At 39.0% G+C, this 22,782-nt stretch overlaps 1 protein-coding gene, 1 long non-coding RNA gene and 1 pseudogene across 2 annotated transcripts; 1 reads left to right on the forward strand and 2 right to left on the reverse strand.

The window, feature by feature from the left end:
* The first annotated feature begins 4,193 nt into the window (after positions 1 to 4,193).
* On the forward strand, positions 4,194 to 4,972 carry LOC131675986 (uncharacterized). Its single transcript, XM_058955107.1, has 3 exons — positions 4,194 to 4,558; positions 4,646 to 4,760; positions 4,833 to 4,972. Exons 1-3 carry the CDS (start codon positions 4,280 to 4,282, stop codon positions 4,970 to 4,972), a joined length of 534 nt encoding a protein of 177 aa, XP_058811090.1. The 5' UTR covers positions 4,194 to 4,279.
* Positions 4,973 to 6,537: 1,565 nt separating this feature from the next.
* Positions 6,538 to 7,760, reverse strand: LOC131696338 (uncharacterized). Its single transcript, XR_009306742.1, has 3 exons — positions 7,617 to 7,760; positions 7,285 to 7,560; positions 6,538 to 7,223 (listed from the first exon to the last, which is right to left on the reverse strand). It is a non-coding gene; the product is annotated as an uncharacterized LOC131696338 (long non-coding RNA).
* A 296-nt stretch (positions 7,761 to 8,056) lies between these two features.
* On the reverse strand, positions 8,057 to 20,936 carry LOC131675987 (sodium-independent sulfate anion transporter-like; annotated as a pseudogene).
* Positions 20,937 to 22,782: the final 1,846 nt, after the last annotated feature.

A 22,782-nucleotide genomic window follows, 5' to 3' on the forward strand; every position in this document is an offset into this window, starting at 1 on the left:
TTCAGAGAATTTTTGAAATCGAAGTCGATCCCATTAAACGATACCGACGCTTTGAAATTTATAAACGACGCATCTTTGGATGGAATTTTTGCAGACGTAGCTTCTCCAAAAGACAACCTAGCATATTTGTCTGGAGTTGCGGGTTGTGCTGTGCCAAACCCTAGGGAAGAAGTCTTGGGAAGAACTAGAATCACTAAAACTGTCCCTGCGATTACCAAACTAGGCAAAAGAAAAAGTGTACAAATAGTGAAAGACGTTGCTCACTATATTCCACTAACCAGCATTTTAGCACTGGTTATGAAGAATCCCGGAGCTCGCAAGTTGATAGCAGAAGAAGCAGTGAATGACGATATCTTGTGCGGTTTCAAAGATGGTCAACGTTTCAAAACACACCCGTTCCTGACACGGTTTCCCGATGCATTACGACTCTCGCTTCATCTGGACGATGTCGAATATCTGAACCCTTTGGGATCACGCAAATCAAAAAAAAAACTTACCAATTTCAGTGTTAAAATTGAGAATCTCCACCCCGCAATTCATTCATCCTCCAACAGGATATATCTAACGCTTACAGTTCGCTCAAGAGATGTAAAAAAATATGGCTACAATAACGTTATGAAACCGCTGATTCAAGATTTGCGTGAGCTTGAATCAGATGATGGTGTTGTAGTACAATATGGGAGTGAAAAGTTTACGATGAGGGCAGTTCTAGTGCATGTTTTGGGGGACACGCTGGCAATTCATGAAATTTTCGAGTTAATGGGGCCCCAATCAAGTCTATTCTGTAGAATGTGCTATGCGACGCGTACTGCACTTCATTGTGGAAACATTGGTGATACCTTCCCTCATCGCACTGAAGAAAGCATACAAGGTGATTTAAATGCTCTTCAAAGCGGAACTAAAACACCTTCACAATGCGGAATCATTCGAAAATCAGCACTGAATGAAGTTAAATATTTCAACATAGCGGAAAATAACACGTTTGATCCAATGCATGATCTTTTGGAAGGCGTCGTCATGGTCGTAATCAAATGTGTTTTGAACGAAGCTGTAAATATCCATAAAGTGATAACGATTAGTCAAGTCAACCAAATTATACAGCATTACGAATACGGTATAACTGAATCGGCTGATAAACCTACCGCTAATTTTACTTGCGAGAAGTTAAAAGCACGTGGACATGCTATTCCTCAGTCAGCTTCGCAATGTTGGCTTCTTCTTCGAGCATTCCCTTTTATGTTCAACCAGATTCTCGGATTTAATTCAAATTTATCATCATTGCTTAGAGCTCTCATGAAAATAACTTATTATAGTTTCTCCAATAAGCTAACATTGAATCAGATTAACGATCTGGAAAACGAAATCGAATGTTTTTACAAGTTGTTCAAATCCTGCTTCCCTGCCATCAACCCTACCAATAAATTCCATCACATCTCTCATTATCCCTACATAATTCGTCAGGATGGGCCAGTTGTTAATCATAGTTGCTTACGCTTCGAAGCGAAATTCAAGGAGTCGAAATCTCAAGCGAAGACATGCAACAATTTCATCAATTTAACAAACAGCTTTGCTAAGCGCCTGAATCTAGCACAGATAACCACTATTCTTGACCATTCATACGAAATTGGTACGGTAGATATCGTTTCGTCAAAGCACATACACAAAAAATCTCTAAGTAATTTACTCCTGATCCGGGATCTACCAGATTCAATCAAATATATAAACCATATGAAAATAAATAACACAAGCTTTCGGCCGGGACTGATAGCGAAATACCAAGTATGCAACGAAATGTCCTATGGTTTGATAATAGATATATTGCAATCGGATAATCAAATTGTTTGCCTAATACAGCATCTCGAATGCGAATATTGTTTACAATACAACAGTTACAAACTCAAAACTGACAGTCAAGTTATTCGCATATCACACAAGAACTTGCAAACGAAAAAAACATACAACTTATGGAGTATATACGGAGATTCAGAAGAAAACTACTATATAAGTTTGAAATATGTAGATAGTTAGTAGGGAAATAAACTTGGAAATAAATTTATAATAAAATAAACAACAATCAAGAAGGTAGTGCAAACAACTTGAGATGTCACTTTAAACCTTTATATATACTTATTCGCTCTTTTCAGCCCAAAAAATAAACGATCAGAACCTAGTTCTGCTCAACGATGCCGACCTAGTTGAAATGGGGATAATCGAAAAAGGATCCCGTCTAACAATTCTTAACATAATAAAAAACTATAGTTCTGAAGCTAATCCGACCAAAGATAAAATTGATGAGACTTCCACTAATGTTCAAAATTTGGTAAACTATACTACTATAATTACTGTAAGCGCTTGTCGTACTATACATATTTAACGTTTTCAGATTAACCGTTCGACATTCGAAGATGACGCAAAATTCCGAATGAAAATTTTGTATCCAATTTTGGATCAAGGGATCGTACCAGATAAGGACGGTTTAAATCATCTTACACGAGTCGCATGCAAGCAAATGGAGACTCAAATAATGGACGGTCAAAGGCAAGTAGAAAGTTTTATTTGTTACTCTACTAGTGCATCAAACTATGAACACTCCTTAAAGTGTGATAGAATGAATTGTTTACATTGAACCGCACGAGTCTCTCCGCTAGAGCAACCTTGCGGCGAAATGCGCAATGCCTATACATATTTATAGGGCTTACGGCCAATTTCTTTATCCTCGCTTAAATTTTAAACCGGGTTCACCAGTACGTTTAAACCTGGTTAAGACGTTAAGCGAGAATGAAGAAATCGGCCCTTAGTAGTCCTTCGAGCAAATATGCAGGTGATCTAACACTGTCTATGAGCAGAGAAAAGCAATGCCTTTCGTTGTGAAGCTTCTATTTCAAAAAACATCGTAGTCAATCAGTATCATGCATTATTACTTCATTGAGCCTATGAAACTATGAAGCATGCATAGTAATGAAGCACGGCCAAACAACTTCACTTCTGATTATAAATGTAAAGAAATGTATGAAACACAGTACAAACTGCTAGAGGAAACCACATAGTTATCAGTTCTTCGCATCCTGATTTCAATATTGACCATTCTTTTCACATCTTCAATCTGGTTCGATTTATAAACTTCGGCATAAGAACGTACATGCGTCTTTGACGGTGGTACTTAGAAAGCGTAATTCGTCATGTTCCGGCACAAAATTATAAAGACGACCGACGACGACGAATTATAATAACTTAAACATTTAAACCAACAGAATTTAAAGGTATAATACAATTTCTGTTTATAGCGAGCGTGTTTATTTGTTTACATATACAGTTCAATCGTAAATCGACCAAAGGGTCTAACTAAGCCGCAATGTCGTTGAATCGAGCAACAGCGATGCCAGATTTACAGACTGTGGACAGATTTGCTGCACTGAGAAACAAAAATATGCAGAATTAGCATACTTTCATTCCCGTCTCTTTTGCTGTAATTCTCGACGAACATATGATTACGGCCTAAAAGCCAACCGTCAAAATCCACTTTGAATGGAAATTCCAGACAAACCGTTACTAGTCGAACACAGCTCACAACAGTTTATGAAAGAGAAAACTTTTCTCTTTCGTTTACTACCAACATCTGTGATTGGCGTGTAACGGTTTGTCCGGAATTTCCATTCAAAGTGGATTTTGACAGTTGGCTTTTAGGCCGTAATCATATGTTTGTCGAGAATTTTCATGCATTTTCTAGCATATACTTCTAGTAAATATTCAATGAGTGGATAGACCGAATACGTCCAATGCACAAAATTTGCAGCAGAAGAAACGAGAGGCAGATCAAAAAGTATGATATCGGTGATTAAAAAAAAGTTCTGCGTATGCCTGGTCCAGACATTTACAGACTTTTAAAACAGTAATAAACTGATCGATTTTCTTCAGAAAATAATAGATGTGTCCCAGCATGCAAAGAATTACGAATCAAATACCGTTCATACTTTCACCATTTAGATTTTTTTTAAGAAATTTAGAACTTAATCTTTCACGGAATCTTTTTGGTCTTTTTCGGAGTAACGAACCAATGATCTCTAAATGCGCAGGTATCCTTCTGTTGATCAACAGCATGCGGCAGCTGTTCAAATCGTAAAATTATTTCCACAACTAATACGCGAGTCACACCAACTGCTCCTGATGAGGTTTGTTATTCTATGCTTATTTAATTTCTCTAATATAATTATAATTATTTTCATGCTAGTCATTTTTCTTTTGGCGCAACGGAGGCAAGGAAAAGGGTGCTCATACTGGCATGATATTTCATCGCATCCGGAATGTCATCAAACAGCTACCTGCAGAAAAACATAAATATAATCGAGGAACTATGCCTGTAGAAGAGTCCGTTTCAACTGAACTTGTAGAGCGGGCTCAATTGCTCCGAGTAATGCTTGCATCGGCATCAGTAGCAGAACATATTTGTGATGAAATGGACCGATGCTTTCCAGTCCTCAAACTGTTATTAAAAGAAAAGAAACCCGTTAATGATATCTTGGATATGTTTCCACACCTGTGTTCATATGAAGGATTGGTGGTAACATGTTTATTTTTTATTATTTACTATTTCACTTTATGGTATTCACGGAACATATGAATATTTATATCATATCACTTTTTCTAGATTCGTCAAATGTTTGAGAGATTGTATCCTAACAGAACAGAAGGTCTCAAAATCGAGGATGTCTTCTCTCAGTGTCTATCTTATTCACCGTCCAGATTCTCTAGAGTAGAAGATGGTGAGATATAATTTTTTTTAATTTAGCCCAAAGGTCTGTCATAAAATTTTAAATTTGTAAAACTATTCACAGATCACATTCGAGGATGCTTGAGAATAATTTCTCATATGCCAATTCGCGGACAAAAAAGAACGCTGGTAGGCTGTCCAACTGTAGGCGAAGAACATTCGGCTTCAATTTTAATTCGTTGGATTGGGGTAAATGCAATATAATATACATAAGGTTAGATGTAATGATTTTATATCATCATTAGGAGTGCTTAGATACATACGTGGCATCCCCCGCAACTGATTCCAAACTACACATGGTGTGCGTAGCAAGCCCGATGAAAAGAGGAAATTATGCCGTCATTTGTAAGAAAAAAGTTATATTCGAGACTAACAATTCTATTCATGCAGTGGAAATTTTATTCAAATGCCACGCAGTTCTCGGAGTGGAGGTGCCACCTAATTTTAGAATGTTTTGGGACTTTCTGGCAACTTTTATTGAAGTTTCCCGCGCACGTATTGACAACAAATAAAAGGACAACTTTTTTATACAATACTTACTAAAAACCATAAAATTTAATAAACAGAAGTTTCTTTAATTATTATTGTAAAAATATTCCATAAGAAAAGAAAGACTGCATTGTGTTGTATCCAAAACAAAATTTTGACGGCCAATTTCTTCACTGGATGTAAACCGGTTTAGTTCCAGTTCAAATGCAACAATTAGGCAATCCATGAGACGTTTCTGATCAGCTGATTATTCCTTGTTTACTTCTTCTGACGTTACTCCGAGGGGTGCGACGTCCAACAATATCGCTGATTCGATCCAACATCAAACGAAGCGGACTAACGAAAGATGTTTGTCCGACGAGTTTTTCTGTTCGCAGGAGTAGTTCTGTTGACAGAACCCACCGCTGAATTGTCAAACAAACGTCTAATGGATTGCCTAATCGATCATGAACCAATTTAAATAGGAATCGGTTGTTGCATTTCTTCTTACAGAAACCATTCAGAATTGCAAGTCATAATCCGGATGTTTCTCAGTAAAGTTCAGTCAGAAATGAGCCGGAATTCCGGCTGGCTCCAGTCAGTACTCCGGCTCCAGTGACACAACCTATTCTAACTAGAATCGGTTGTGTCACTGGAGCCGGAATACTGACTGGAAACAGCTGGAATTCCGGCTCATTTCCGGCTGAACTTTACTGGGTTTTAATGAAATATTGCACTCATAAATTGGGTAATATTCTACCCAAAAACTGAGGAATTACAACTGGCTTTGTTGTCTACTCAAAAATTGGGTAAGCTTCTGCTCATAATATGAGTAAAAATCGATCAATTTTTGGTTTTGTTGAAGTTCTACTGAACCCAAAATTTGAGTAATGTTCAACTCAAAGTCTGCGTAATAATTACTTAATTTTTGGTTTTGTTAAATTTGTACTGAACTCAAAATTTGAGCAATGTTGAACTCAAAATCTGAGTACTAGTGAAGCACTTTTGGGTTTAGTGTAGATAATATTGTACTCAAAAACCGAGTAATAATTACTCAGTTTTTGGTTCAGGCTGGCTTACTCAAATTTGAGTAACTCCGGAATTACTCAATTTAAGGGTTGTTCCACTTTATCTGGAAATGGGTGGGATTAAACTCATTTTTGAGTAACTTTTTACGAGCGTGTGGAGAATCGGACGCCGTCGTGCTCTCTATTTTGGTACTCTTCTTCTTATTTTCTTATACTTCAGATGTTTTCTTTTTTATCAAAAAAATAAAATAAATAATGCAATCTGTTTTTATTTTTTTTTTTTTAAATAATGATACACTTCCCGAGAACAAACGAGACGTTATTATGTAGTATGCTGATCGCTCATCCTTGTCAGGCCAAATTGATCTCAGCAGCAATATTCTGGGGTTGCGGATATTGTGTCACTGGTCGTTGCACCAATCGGGTCAACTAGACCGCGTTGCTCTCTAGTCCAGCAACAACTGGATCAGTCGTCGGACCGAGAAATATTTGAAAGTCGTGGATCACTTTTCCTTCGGCCAGCTGGAAGCCGTTGGCAAACGATTTGACCATTGCAGAAAACCGGTCCAACTGATACCTTTTTAGTGTCTCGATGACCATTCGTCTTCGCAGCGTTTTCCTTCCATCCAGTGGAAGAATTCGTTTAGAGATGATACCTCCGTCTTGATGTTTAATATCATATTGTAGGTTTATCAGCATTCGGAAGAAGCCGAGTGACGCAGTCGAATTCAGGTTCATCAGCGGCACACTACGAATACTGCTGCTCCGGTGTGCATATTGAGACCAATCTTCAAAATCGATGTAAGTCATTGTATATTTGCCATACGGAAGCGGATTCGTATGAATTGGCGAATCTGGTCAATTGATACTGCGACGCATCAATATTTTGTGGTAATTGTTGCTTTCTAGTAAACTTTGTCAATTCTGCTGCAGGGATTTGTTTTTTCTTCTCCATTTTACTGAAAACGAAAATAGAAAGCTATTAATCGGAATAAATACTATATGGAGACTTCTACCTACCGGAACTGTCCTTTGCTGTAATTTTTGCTGCAGAAAGCACAGGATTAGATTAAGCGTGACCTTCCGAACCGGCAATGGATCTCGTCCGACCGTGCTTATCGTTTCACTGGAAGATGGTTGCTGGTACATATACGGAAGTCGAACTTGGTCCGCTGCATAATACCAACAACGTCCACCATCGTGCTGTTTGAAATGTTATACGACTCTTGCCTGCGTTGCATGTGTACACGCTTCTTTGCAACGATAACAGTAACGAACTACTGGATCGTCAAATACCTAACAAAATAGAATTTATTTATTGTGGTCGCATGTGTTACAGTTCAGGCATTTACCTTTGGTCTGTTTGATGGTACGGGGATCGAGTTCACTACATACAGTTTTACGTTATTTGGTCGAGTATGCAATGGAGACTTCCTGTCGTCGACCAGTGAATGGCTTACATTCGGTGTCAAGTCCAATAACCGGATTGTCGAATAACTATTAAAAAAAATAATTAAATTATTGCATATCGATGTACTATACATGCAGTTCGATTTACCTTTGTTTCAGTTGTGACACGAGAGTCAAATTGATTGTGAAATGGGGGTTTTCTTACGTATCCACTAAACCCCCACTGACTACCAATGATGTTGCACCCAGACCGTACCAACATACCGCGTAGAAAAGGCATCCACCGATTCGACAGATTTGCAATCTACATTTGCGTCTAGTAAAATGACTGATGCGTCGATTACCTAGCAAAGAGAAAAAGAATTTAATTATTATGGTATGACGTACTATAAAACTCGAACATTTAACTTGGCTTAGGTGGTGAGACGAGGATAGAGTTGATTTCTAACAGATACGAATTTGTGCTCCTCGTGATTCCGTTTAGAGCCGATACCTCCCTATAATAGGATTTTCAGCATTCGGAAACAACCGACAGTGGTGGCGCAAGCGAATTCAGTTTCACCAGTGGTATAATATACAGCGAGTACTGCTGCACCGGTGTGTAAACTGAGACCAATCGTATAAATATCGATGCCAATCAATGTATACTTGCCTTGCGGGTGCGGATTCGCATTAATTGACGAATCTATACGATCCATACTGCGACGTATTAATAGTCACTCGATCCGATTTACACTGGATCTGTGATGAATGTTGCTTTCTGGTAAATTTTCTGTTAATCTCGCTAATAACGGCAGGGATAAACTTTGTTTTTTTTGGCATTATCCATTTTACTGAACATGAAAATAGAAAGCTATTGACCGGAATTAATCATATATGGAGACTTTTGCCTACCGGAACTTGGCGTAATGTTTTGTTGCGCAAAGCATCGCACCTGATTCAACGTGATCTTTCGAATCGGCAATAGGTCTTATTCAACTCGTAGCGGTTCAAGCACATACTTTTAGTATAGTAGATGGTAAGGGGATCGAATCAATTCCATACCATTTTACGTTAAACGACCAAGATTTACAATCGAAACGTTTCATATCACCGATCGGTGCATGGCAAAATGATCGCATCGTCGAATATCTGACAAAAAATTTTAATTATTACTATCGAATGTACTATACTTACAGTTCGGGCTATCTATTTTTTAGTTGCACTTCGGACATTTACCTGTAGCCCAATTGATGGGGCGAGAATAGAGTTGATTCTATACCGTATTATATTGATCTTGGGCATAATCCTTGTTCTGTTCATTCTAATTTTCGGTTTCATTGTCCAATTCGAGCTCATCGCACTGCGGTTTCACTTGTTCTAGTGAGCCGTCGCCATTCTGACCAGCAAAACAAAAAGATAAATAATTTAATTAGAATCCTGATTGTTCGGAAACTTCTATATAACGAGAACAATAAGTTTCAAAAACAATATTCACAACAAAGTGTCTCGAAATAGTATGTCTAAGACTCATTACGTTGCTTACGTTGTACATCTTGCCAAAATTACTTGTGCATGAGCTGACGACGATGATAGATTCCGACGCAGATCATAATAGTAGTATTCTTAGGTTACATACATTTTACCATACGATACGCGTGTTCAAGACGACACATCCTCGCACCGGACAAACATACGTAAGAGACGTGCATGTCTGATAATAAATTATGATTGCAATTTGAATACTAGTTTGTACTGTGAATAAAATTACCTCAAACCTAACCGATATAACTTTCACTTCGCAGATTTTTTACTAAATTCAATGTGACTGTAAACATCTTCGAACTGCACAAACAACATTCACTTTGTAGGCAGGCCTCATCGGTTGTTTTATTTTAAATTACCGTGTATTGTTCGGCTGATGATTTCTAGCCCGTTTACTGAAATGAGATCGATGTTGCTTTCAAAGTATCTTGGGAGCTGATGACCCGATTGTTCCTTGGAACTGTCCAGGATAGGCAGTATGCTAGTACTACTCTGAGGGCGTTTATGTTGCAGGGTTTGTGCCGCGTGTGACAGACCATTTTCAGAATCGAGGCGGAGGTGGTCGTTCGCAGGTTCTCTATCTAGCCTCGGAGTTCCTCTTCTTCTTCTAGTTCTAGTTATTTTCCGTCGGCCTATTGCCGCTACAAGCCCGAACACTGACGCCAAGAGAGGTGACTCCCACTATCTGGACTAGATATGGATCCATTAACTAAAGGACCGGAAACCAACGGCTTTACTTCCCTTCCGAAGGAAGGCGTGACCACAGATTTTTTTCACTTCAGAAAAATCTTAACGACCTCGGCTGGGATTGAACCCAGACCAACTGGGGTGAGTGGCGGTCGGAGTTCCTCTTCAGTGACCGTACTTTGAATTCCTCTAACTTTCGCGGTGTTTTTTCATGTTAGCGTTAATTCATATGCCTTATTTATCTTTTTGTTGTCCTTGTTTACTAGTAAATGATAAGCTCGCGCTACTGAGACAGGCAGAGATAAGGAAATTGAGTATTTGCGGCTGTCCTCAGAGTGGCGTTCTGTCACCTGTGCTATGGAACCTGGTTGCCGACGGCTTGTTGAAGAAACTCAATGAGCTTGGATTTCCAACCTACGAGATTGCTGATGATTACCAAATACTAATTACTAAACTTTGCATCGTAACAATCTTTGACATAATGCAACAAGCATTAAGAGCTGTCGAACAGTGGTGTCGACAAATTAAATTATCAATAAATCCAAACAAAACTTCATTGGTTCTTTTCACGAAGAAGCGAATAACAACCGGGGTTCTTTCCTTGCAGTTCTTTGATTCTGAGCTAGTGTGCAGATCAAGTCATATACGTTGGAGTTATATTGGATTCCAAACTTAATTGGTCTGCTCACATTGAGTTCAGAGTCCAGAAAGTGTGCATGACCTTCGGGCAGTGCAGACGACCTTTTAGAAAGACCTGGAGTCACAAACCTAAATACATCTATTGGATTTACACGACAATTGTATGCCCAATACTGTCATACGGATGCCTTGTGGGGTGGCAGAGGGGAGAGGCGATGATAGTCCAGCCAAACCTAAACCAACTCCTCTCGAGAGGAGTGGTTGTCTGGCTATATGGAGAGATAGCAACAAACGCAAGTGGTCTGTTACACTGACGGTTCTCCGATGGAGGGACGTGCTGGTGCTGGTGTCTACTGTCGTGAAATGAGATTGGAACAATTTCACTCGCTAGGTAGATACTGAGGTCCGATAAAGTTATAAACTTCTGATCCGATAGTCAGGCTGCAATCAAAGCTTTTAGCTCAGACGAATCACGGTCCAAGCTAGTGATCGCATGCATAGCATAGCACGAACACCTGCACAAATCGTAGATGGAGTTGCAGAATTGAGCATATCCATTGCCATATCAAACTTGGCTACGATCTACAATGACGTAGACCCCCTCATCTCCACACACCTGGCCACATCCTTACAAGCGTTTCTATTTCATAATAGTCCTATCATCTACTTAAGGTAAACGCTCGGAACCGAAACAGTTTTCATAGGTGACGGACATATCAAAAGGCGAAAAAATGTGAGCTGGAGATTATATAAATTCATATCATACGAATCTCTGAAAAATGTTATTGCTTAATACAGGCAATATTGCAATGATATTTAAAATACTTGGAAATGGTTCATGAAACGGTCTCACCGGTACCCAGTATGTGAAGATCCTTTCTATATCCTATGTACTGACAAAAACACGTCCTACGTCGCTTCCGGAAGTGTAATGGGCTGCACGTCACTTTCTCTCTCTGCAACTCAATTTGATGACCGGAACGCACCTTTCGCTTGACTTCGTGCTATGAAGCGAATCGTACTACGATGAAACCGGATTTGGAATTGCAGGTTCTATTATTTAATCGGGACAACCACAAATGATCCAAAATATCGAAAATTTACAATTGAAAGACGATGACAACTAAATTTTTCACGGAGGGTCCAAGCTAGTGATCGCATGCCGAACCTAAATCGAAGAACTAAGCATTGTCAAAACGATCTACTTTGTCTGGGTGCCCGGACATTCCGGTATTACTTGAAATGAATGGGCTGACGAATGGGCCAAGGCAGGTGCAGTGATTGACTTCGTTGGTCCTGAGCCCGCCCTGCCAATTTCGACAAGTTGGAGAAGAAATACGATAGCATCGCAATTATTGGAGAAATCTACAAACGTGTCACCAAACATAGGCGGTTCTAGAACAACCGTGCCCAGTGATTTCGAAAAATCTCCTACATTTTCCGAAACTCCACTGCGGCATACTGACCAGGGCTTTAACCGGCCACTGCAAACTCAATTATCACATGGCAACTATTCAGCGCGCTTAGTCATTTTCATGTGATATTTGTGAATCCGACTACGAAACCTCATATCATCTGATATGCAAATGCCCAGCAGTAGTGCAATTACGATTTCGAGTTTTCGACCGTCCTTACATAGACGACACCGTGTTTGGACACTGAAACTCAGAGTTTCAGTGCTAAAGTTTCTTATACAAAGTTGGAAAGAGCTTTAGGCTTACTCGCTTGACTTCGGATTTTTTTTCAATCCAGGATATACATTGACACAATTGGCACGTTCCCCGTATGTAGCCGGAGATTTGTGCCTTGTCGTGTCTTTTCAACATTTCCTGAGCAGAAGGAAAAGAGAAGGAGGAGAGTGGAAGTAGAATTGGAAGAGTGGGAAAAATAACAGCACAAAATAAACAACAGGTAAATTAAACTTACAAGTAGTTGCGATTTGAACTTAGTAACTTCTTGGTGGAATGAAAGGTACGAACAGTACATTGGCAAAGACGTTTGTAAGTTTGTTGAGAATATGGAAAACATTCAGGCTTGCAATAAGTGCACTAAAGCATACCTACATGTTGTATATGTATCGTACTCGTTACAACTATAAAACCTCATTTATGATAACAATTTTAATTAAAACATGTTAAACTAAAGAAGAACTGACGACATTCTAAACAATAAAAGTTGCTATTTGCTATACAACAGAAGTTGCCGCGTGCTAAATGATAGATACCGCAAGGTGCTGAACGCAAGTTTGAACATGCCCGTTGGTCGAGTGCGCGTGGGCTGATATTAGTACGTTATCGTGGGCATCATCGAAATGCGCGGCATGTTGAAAGAGCGCGGCGCGTGACAAAAAACGTTGTATCTCTGGACAGAAACAAAAGGACAAAAATATCTTTACAGATTATTGAAGGTGAACGTTTTCCGCGTCATTTGACATATTTTACGATTTATTATAGCGCGGAGAACAATATTTTAAATTGTTTATTAAAAATGTATGTAAAATACTGCTATTAAAACAAATATTCCATAAATATATATTTATATAATAGTGTAAACATCATTCTATAAGTGTGCAAAATTTCATTCAAATATCTGGAGTAGTTTTTGAGATATAAGAAATTGAAAAAAATACAATTTTGTTTTCAAAAGTTTAAAACCCTATAATTTAAACAAAAAAAGCAATTAAAAAAAATATTTATACCAAAAGTTACACTCCATGTCCCCTACACAAAAAAATATTTTTCATGAAAATCGGTGATTTTGTGGAAATTTCGAGGCCCACTTGACGTGGTTTGACTCAGCGGTATCTGCGCCTGCGGCAACGGTTATCACGATATTGAACATATTGTCTGGGCATGTGCCGAGTACTGTTCTACCAGATCTCAACTATTGGATTCCCTTCGCGCCCGAGGAAGATCGCCCAATGTTTCGGTTCGAGACGTACTGGCAAGCTGCGATCGCCTCTATATGTCCCTCGTATACACCTTCCTAAAAACCCTCAATATTCAGATTTAATTGCCCCTATTATTTTTCTTGTCATTCTCAGAAGTGCCCTCTTCCGCCTACCGTACCCCAACGATGGTTTAATGCACAAAACATCTCTGTCGAATGACCCAACAAACACGAGACCTACAGCACAACATCACACGCGGTGTATTGCCGACCCGCATCCGAGCTGTACTACGAAATCGTCTGGAGGAAACCCTGTCGGCTCGAGGAAGACCGCCCGGCCTTCGAATACATCCTGATGAAGACCGTCCGAGTCTGTAATCCTTAATACCGTTGATTCCCGATGTCGGAAACTGAAAGTTAATATCTTACTCCACCCTGACAGCTTCGCCCACCCTCTCTCTCCTGTCTCTGATACACAGATGTAGAACTTCACCCACCACCCCCCCCCCCCCTAATCCTCCTGAATATCTTCCCAAAACTTAATTACCCCCTGTCTTTTCTAATTTTAGTTGATCAATATATAATCTCGTTAAGAAATGACCAGCAGTACCACTACTTAAAAATAGTCCTAATTAATCACTCCTACTCTTAATAAAATTTGATCACTCCCTCTAATTATTCCTAATTTAATTATGTTTGAAAAATGTTCCGTTTAGTTCATAATTAATTGCTCCAATAATCTCCCTTCTGAAAAACCTAAAGTGCATTACTATACAAAAAACATACAAAATGACGCCCCCTAATCTTACGAATATTATATTATCCCCTCTTGTATATGTGTAAGTTAGCTGTAAAATTTCTTCAGTTTCATTATATAAAAACAAAACAATATTTAAAAGTGTAACCCCCTAGTTTTAAGAAATTCAAAATGTTAAATAAATGGCAACTTTAAGCTAACGCAAACGTGCCTTATCAAATAAACGAATTGAATAAAATAAAAAAATGGCAGAAGAATCGGAGGAATCGTTTTACAAATTGAAATGCATTTCACGTGAAAGTCATGTGGAAAGTTTATGCTTTACGACTCAATAGTATGGAAATCGACATTCAAAAACAAAATATGTCATTCACGTTGAATTTGTTTGAATATAATTTGAAACACAAAATGCGTTTTAATGGATTTCCGTATGAAATTCAAAGGAAAAATCATTTGTTTTACTTGTTAACATGAAAACGAACATGAGAGTGATGTTAAATTTCATTCATGTGGATTATTTTCAGTAAATGCGAGCATTCACACTTGTCCGGCGCAGTGCCGTGCCGGACAAGACTTGCGTGAATGGTGTCAGGCCATTTGGCATAAAGCCATTTGGCATAAGCCCGTTTGGCATACAGTTGTTTGGCATAAAAGTCATTTGGCATAAAGTCAACTGGCATAATGGCCATTTGGTATAACGGGCGTTTGGCATAATAGTCATTTGGCATAAGCACGGGCAGAAAGCGATGTGGCGTAGCCACATTAAGCGGAGGCAAGTATTTTTTAAATTTATTTACAGTATCGGAAGCGAAAGTACTTTGCAAGCAAACCTGTAATCCACTCGTTTGTCTGGATTACTCAAACATAGGGGCTATAGCTAGTTAGTAGTCGGACAGCACAGTTGGAAAGCGATGTGGCGTAGCCACATTAGGCGGCGGCAAGTATTTTATTAATTTATTTATAATATCGGAAGCGAAAGTACTTTGCAAGCAAACCTGTAATCCACTCGTTTGCCCGGATTACTCAAACATAGGGGCTATAGCCAGTTTAGGTCCGACTGAGCGGCAGCGAAGTCGGACAGCACGGTTGGAAAGACATGTGGCGTAGCCACATAAGGCGGCGGCAAGTATTTTATTAATTTATTTATAGTATCGGAAGCGAAAGTACTCTGCAAGCAAACCTGTAATCCACTCGTTTGCTCGGATTACTCAAACATAGGGGCTATAGCTAGTTTAAGTCCGACTGAGCGGCAGCGAAGTGGGACAGCACTGTTGGAAAGCGATGTAGTGTAGCCACATTAGGCGGCGGCAAGTATTTTATTAATTTATTTATAGTATCGGAAGCGAAAGTACTTTGCAAAAAATATTCCATCTAAAGTATTCGTTTCAGTGCAGTGATTATGCCAAATAACTATTATGCCAAATGGCCTTTATGCCGAATGACTTTTATGCCAAATGGCCATTATGCCAAATGACTTTATGCCAAACGACTTTTATGCTTAATGACCTTATGCCAAACGACCTTATGCCAAATGACTTTATGCCAATCGTGTGAATGCTCGCATGGGGCTGTACACTAATTACATAAGGCTTTTTTAGAATATTTCAACATCCCTTTCTCCCCAGATAAGAGTTCGTAAGATTTTGGTGAACTCCCCCTCCCCGCTGCATAAGATCTTATCACAGCGAACAGACATCCATGATCGAACAAAAATATTTAAAAAACGTGTGTAAACATTTGAATTAATATACGAAAAACACTAGCGCCGCCACACCAACCTATCCCAACTATCCGTCAAATCGATTCCGGAACCGGTTCGAAATCCTGGATGGATTCAGCATGGAATCTAGCTCAAAGAAAACAACCGATTCCGACTCTATCGGTTGGTGCATTTGAGCTGAAATTCATGCTGGAAGTCCGAATCGGTTGCGGACTAGTTTGACTGGGTAGAGGAATAACCGCTGTCAATTCTGTCGAACTTAGCTACAAAAAAACATGACGACAGTAGCGCACCTGGTTTAGATATCCTAACTACCTTCGAAACCGTTAGAGATTTTACACAAGTTGAATGCTGAAGATGGACGTCTGTTCTCTGTGATCTTATCATGATTTTCGTAATTAAAAATCATATTGGCATTTCTTTAAATAATAAGATAGCAAAAACGATACGTATAAAATTCATGCTATAGCTATTCACAGCTAAACAAAAAATGCATATAAAAATTCCAAACTACCAACGATGAGCCGCAAGAAGATACCAAAGATGAAAATCGGAAAAATAAGCTACATCACTGACAATGTATAACATACAAAAATGTAAATACTACACTGAACCAATAAATTTTTAATTAAAAAAAAATTTGTATAGAATTATAACAAACAAATTCATGACGAAATTTAATTGTAATCATCTGCTGTAATTTTAATTGCATCCTAATCTCGCCCAGAAGAAGTTACAGAATAACTGTTTAGATATTCAGAATCTACGATTTGGTCCACACTATCTGTTGCTGTATTCCACTTCCTTTGAATCCATTTCCTTGTGATGTAGAGCTAAAAAGAGCTCATAACTTCTTCTGGCGTGAATTTATTCTGAGCTGCCAACTGTGACGCTTATTGCACGCATAGCTCCCACATGGCTTTATTCGATTTTTCTTGAAGTAGAATACAGTTCACACTCTAGAAATATTCGGTCTACAGGATCTTTGACAATCGCATGCCAGAATATTTCCCCGATATCTTACGGGTTTGAAGCGAGAGTTTGAAAAGAAGAATTTTGGCCTAACACGAAGGGTATCAACACTTCTTAACTTGTAAGACATATTGTGACCCCAGTTCCCGAACAGAACAATGTTCCCTCCAATGGACAAGAAATTGCTGTAACTGCTCCAACATCATCGACAATTAAGCCGCTCCTCACGTTGGCAACAATCAACTAAATTCCATTACAAATTTAACAATCATATCCTGCTGCTGCAAATCACTTCAATTCGAGGTCCCCTTCCTTCCTTGACCATGATGTATGAACTTTTTTGATATACAAAAAAATCATGGCACAATTAAGAAATAGTTTCATTTTCTTATGAATAGAATATTTTCTTAGTGATTCAATTTTTCATACTTGTTTTATGATATAACGTAAGAAAGGATAAACCCTCTTTTCCCCTAATATGTGAATTTGTACGATATTTTAAAAGTCCTCCTCTCCCTATATTCTCTTGCGTAATTAGTGTATGACTCCCATTTGAAGTGTATGAAAGAATATTGGTGTCCAGCACGGTACTATTTGCACCTATTTGATCCGATTTAGTACCGTTCTCGACAAGTGTCTCATCACATTTGAATAGTGGGACAAACCGCTGCGTATCTAATCGGAAAACGATGTGTTGAACCGAGCGTTTCCAGTTCGTCAAGTGCACTGGTCGCCCCGGGACACCCAGATCATCCACAATTCCTGCAAGAATTTTGGCGCTGCACAGTGGGGCGAAACTGAAAAAAGACGGTCAAAGTCTTTCCTGAGTTTCACAGATGTTTTCATGCTTTGATGTCTTCATGAAAGTTTCCTAGGACTACATCCTACATCTTTTAGGATAAGCACCTTGATTATTGTTAAGGTGCAACTGTGATTTAAAGAAAAAAATTTTTAGCTCAGCATAAAAAAAAATATTTTTGCGCGGAATCATGTAGAGCAATTTATTTTGAACAACTTTGGTGAACATATCCGCCATCTATAAATTTTTCCTTAAGAGATATGTACGTTGCACCTTAAAATCTATTTTTTAACTTTCTCTTCTACAACTTAATTATTTCTACATTGGTATGTTCTAGAATGTTTTAGATATCGTCAAAACACATAACTTTTCTGAGGACTCCAATGATGTATGACATGTGCTTCGGATACAAATCGATTTTTCTCTAAAAAATGAACTTTTTCATTACAAAATTTCTCTAAATTGTGAAACTTTGTTAACCAAAACTCAGCATGATTAGATTTGCCATGTTATGTAGTATATGTAAGCGAAGTATAACAATCCGGACTTTCCGGGTTGTTTAGTTTTCATGCATTTTTATACTGTATAATGTATGGATATTTCGCAGTATCTATAGAACGTCCATTAGTAAATCAACACGTCATGATGCAGAATACTAAACTAAGTTGTTCAAAATAAATTGCTCTCTCAATGTCTTGTAATTTTTTCGTAAATATTTATTTTATTTTCTCTAAGTTTGAATAAAAGTAACTCAAAATTTTACGATAATAGGATGAAAAATAATTTTTAACATGTCGTTGAAGCAAGTGATGTCGAGGATTTCTGTTCAATTCAATTCAGTCAATGTTAGTACCTTAGAACTTCAGTACCTTCTCAAGAACTATACGGCCGATTAGAGTAATTTTGAGTTCTTTGGAAAGACGAATGAATATGCTATACTATAGATGTGAGCTTTTTGTGCAGAAATGATTAAGGTTTGTTCTGCATCAAGAAAAACTAATTTAGAAATTCAATGTCATATCAGTAATTTATCTTTATACGTCTTCCAATTTTTGAGATGGTCTTCCATGGGTCACTTATCATGATTCTGACTCAAAATTTAGTGTAGTTTCAAGATATACAGGCCACATCTTGCGCATCTTTGCGCCGAAGTTATTACATCAATGTTTTTGAAAATACTCTTATGGAGACGCGCTGTAGCTCATAAATCTCCTAACAAAATGGTTGCCTAAACAACATCATATTACTGAAAAATTAGTGATTTTTACCAGCTTTGTCAATCACTTCCGATGTGATTGGCTACTGTGATTAACGTATATATTAACCCTTTAACGACCAACGCCTTCAAATGGGTTTACACAATAGTAATGGAAAAAAAATGGAATTTCAAAACTGACGGCAGAAATGGATTCAGCGACCCAAAATTAGTTGGAACCCCAATTTTTAGCCACATACACCAATTTTTATAATTTTGTCACAACTTTGTATGAACAGGTGACACTGTGTGACGATGAAAAGATCAACGCTGTTGATCAGTTCGATCCGGTGAAAATTTTGTGGACGTGACATTATACAGTACGAAGCAAAGATTTATCCCGATTCCGACGATTATTCCATACTCTAACACAAGAACAAGACAAAACATTAGGGTGGCGCAATATGGAATGATATCGATTTTCTTCGTTCGCCAGATATCGGCAGCAGCGTGAAACTCCAGTATAAAGAACATGGCAGGAATAATTACCTGTTAGGCTAGCTTTCGGAATGTAACAGAAAGTGCTTGTCAGTAGTCCCAACGCCCAACTAGGATGCCAGTGGTAACACCCCCCGTAAGAGCACTTACCCCGCTGATGTTGGTGACAGCTGATCGCGTGAAGGACCTGGTCACCGGCATAGAAGAAAAAACGACACAGCGATAGTACACAACCCGAGAGCAATCATTTCCTGCGAAGTGTCAACGGTCTTACCCTTAGCAAAAGCGATCGCAACACACTCAAGAATGGCGATAATTGGTAGTGCGATCCGATCACCGATGTTCCCAGCCAGGTGATCATATCCACAAAGGTGTACGTTTGGTTATTGACATCCGTTGACAATGGTGAAGGTTGTATTGGAGGAAGGCCGGAGGTTACGTTATCTAAAAGATAAACAATTAATCATTAATTCTATGCACAATGATGAATAATCTACCCATCAACTGCAATGGAGAATGCCTATTCTTGTTCAGCAGATACACCAGGAGGGTAGCCCCAATGACGATCATGGCATTTCCACCGACCAGCCAGGTTCTTCAATTGCATCATCAGCAGAAAAATCACGAATGAACTAATTCCAACCAAACCAAACAGCCGTGTGAGATGAATGTAACGGAACACATTGACCCACGATTCAATGAATTCATTAGACTTTCCAGCTAGACCTAGTAGTGACTTGACCTGACCAGTGGCAATGGACACTGCAGCGGCCGAAGTAAACCCGACCGTAACCGGCACCGATATGAACTGAACCAGGAAACCTGTCGGAAAAATATGACGTTATTACATAGCACAAATCATAATTTTGATTACTTACCCAAATTCAAAAGCCCAAGCAACACAAGACAACCGCTAAGAAATGCAGACAGTATTGCAAAGGTCGGCCCAAGATTAGCCACACGGATCTGTATCATCAGTGACATTATGACCGTCGGTCCTTGCAGCATTCGTATACAAAACAACCCACAAAGGCAAAATGCAGCCCGTACGATTCGAGATTTGTCACCACTGCGTAAGCGATTCCCTGCGGGATTACAGTCAATCCAACCGTGAGACCTGCAACGATCACCTGCAGGATTGGAAACCGTTTCTTTATTATTTCGTGCTACAGCATCCGTTCTGGAATCGGTTCACCAGCAGCAGTCCCGGCTGGGGTAACTTTTCAGCATAGTCCTTTTCCGCGTCATCTGAAAGCATAAAATTTATCGTTACCGTGGCGTGATTAGACGAAGTGCAAAAACCGACCAGCTGTCAAGGTCTGCAATTGATAATTTTCTGGACGCAGTTGAAAACGGGAAAATTCTATCAGTGATAATCATATTTTTTCTTGTTCTAAGCAAGGGGATCACGTCGAAGGTAGTGTGCATTATTCGTACAATGATGCACTGTAATGCGCAATACTTTCGCCGTGATGGATTATCAATAAACAAGAGAAAATATGATTGTCGCTGGTTGAATTTTTCTGTTTTCAGCTGCCATTAGATTACTTACCTCAAGAAAAAATCGTTCCGTTGGCGCCATCTTTGGTTGTTGACAGTACACTGGTCGTTGAAAGTCGCTGACTTCTTTGTCGACTGCAAAAAGGGTGAACTTTCGAATGTCGACAGTCCGATTTTTTGATTGAGCTTGATGTCGACTTCCACAGGGCTGTAGTGTCAAATCCAGACTGTCAACATATTTCTTTATTTTAAATTTTAATATTATTTTCACGTTTCGTGAGTTGGAAAAAAATATTGTTGCAATCACGAAAATCAGCTTTATCGATGTAAGTAATAAAAAACGACTTTTTTTTTCTCATTTAATGACCCAATTGAATTTTGATTTTTTAAGTTCACACAGGGACGACAATTTTTCCAAGCTCTCGTTCTCAGTACATTACAATACATTATAGTAGATGTGGCAACATTTCTCAACTAAAAACTAAACTAAAAATAATTAACCTAACAGCAAACGGTGATGAATTCGTATCGAAGTCGAAGTACTCGGCAAACTCATGGAAGCGACGAACCATCGCTATAATCGGACTATTGGCAGCATAGTTAGTGTTACACATTTCGATGTGTAGCTATGTCCGAGGGCGAAGAACTCGGGTTAAAGCGTAGAGGTTGATTTGTCCAAGAAGAACGGGTACATCGTACTCAGCCAACATAAGCTTTACTATGAAAATGGCCTGGGAAGTGAGTCTGCGCTCTTGCAAAGAATGTAATAGCCTGCAACGGTTCTCATATGGTGGCAGGTTCAACGGGTCATTGAGGGCAATTGACGCAAAGCATATCGTATAAATTTGCGCTGGACAGATTGAATCATATGCATGATAGGGGCACCAGACAATGTTTGCAAATATGCTCACAAGTGCTTATGTAATGTTTACTAGCAGAAAACAGCACCTCGTTGATAAGCGATTCGAAATATTTTGACTGCGAAATGATTCCCCGGTGGTTTCCGATGTTACTTTTGTCACCTTTCTTGTGTACCGGAAACATGACTGACAACGGGAAATTTTTGCTGCTGAAGTGACACATTAAAAAGGTGCGTCAGTGGGATCGCTAAAACATCGGAACATTTTTTCAGAACAGATGACGGGATAGCACTTAGTCCTGGAGCATAAGACGATTACATAACATTTTTTTGGTTAGGGGAAACTTTGCCACTGGGACCACTATTCAGGTTATCTTTTGTGGCCCCTGTTTGCTCTACATGTTACAAATTGCGCGAATCCAATGTAGTTGGAAGCGAGTTGTTTGTTTGTCCACATGTTTCGTCCCAACTACATTATTAATGTAGCTGAGGATCCGTTTGGGACAGGTATGCCATATCTCGTGAGGCGTCATAAGATGCCTTCCGAATTATCGCTCCCTTCGAAGAAATAGTACTGCACACTGGCAGAGAATATGTTCCGAGTTCTCGGGCTCGTAGTTACAAAATCGACAAATGTCATCTTGACTTTTGCCAATATTTTCTTGATGATACTTAGCAGGACTATGTCCCGTAAATAAACCTGTGATTATACGTAAGTCTTTACGTTTTAGATCCATTAGTTTTTTGGCTATCGTTGTATCTGGATGTATGAATTTCTTAGCTTGTCGAGCGCCTTCTACGTTACGCCAGTCGTTTAGTAGTTGGTCTCTTGCCCAAGCCGAAAGTCTAGTTTAATAACACAGGTAGATATACCTAGAAATGGTTCTGGTCTAACAAACATGTTTGATGAACCACGCCTGGCTAATTCGTCACCCACTTCGTTACCATCGATTCCTTGGTGGCGGCCAGATGCCCAGAATATCATTACTTTATTCCGAGTTGCCAGTTGTTATAAAAATGTGATGCACTCCCAAACCAGTTTGGACTCACATTTCGACGACCTTAATGC

The sequence above is a fragment of the Topomyia yanbarensis genome, chromosome 1 (genome assembly GCF_030247195.1).
Source record: "Topomyia yanbarensis strain Yona2022 chromosome 1, ASM3024719v1, whole genome shotgun sequence".
Classification (NCBI taxonomy): Eukaryota; Metazoa; Arthropoda; class Insecta; order Diptera; family Culicidae; genus Topomyia; species Topomyia yanbarensis.

What these genes read in the sequence shown, in the direction of transcription:
- LOC131675986 (XM_058955107.1), top strand. Translation starts at nt 4,280, where the DNA reads ATGATATTTCATCGCATCCGGAATGTCATCAAACAGCTACCTGCAGAA. An exon ending in GTTCATATGAAGGATTGGTG is followed by an intron (nt 4,559 to 4,645) that starts GTAACATGTTTA and finishes CACTTTTTCTAG; the next exon opens with ATTCGTCAAATGTTTGAGAG. An exon ending in ATTCTCTAGAGTAGAAGATG is followed by an intron (nt 4,761 to 4,832) that starts GTGAGATATAAT and finishes AACTATTCACAG; the next exon opens with ATCACATTCGAGGATGCTTG.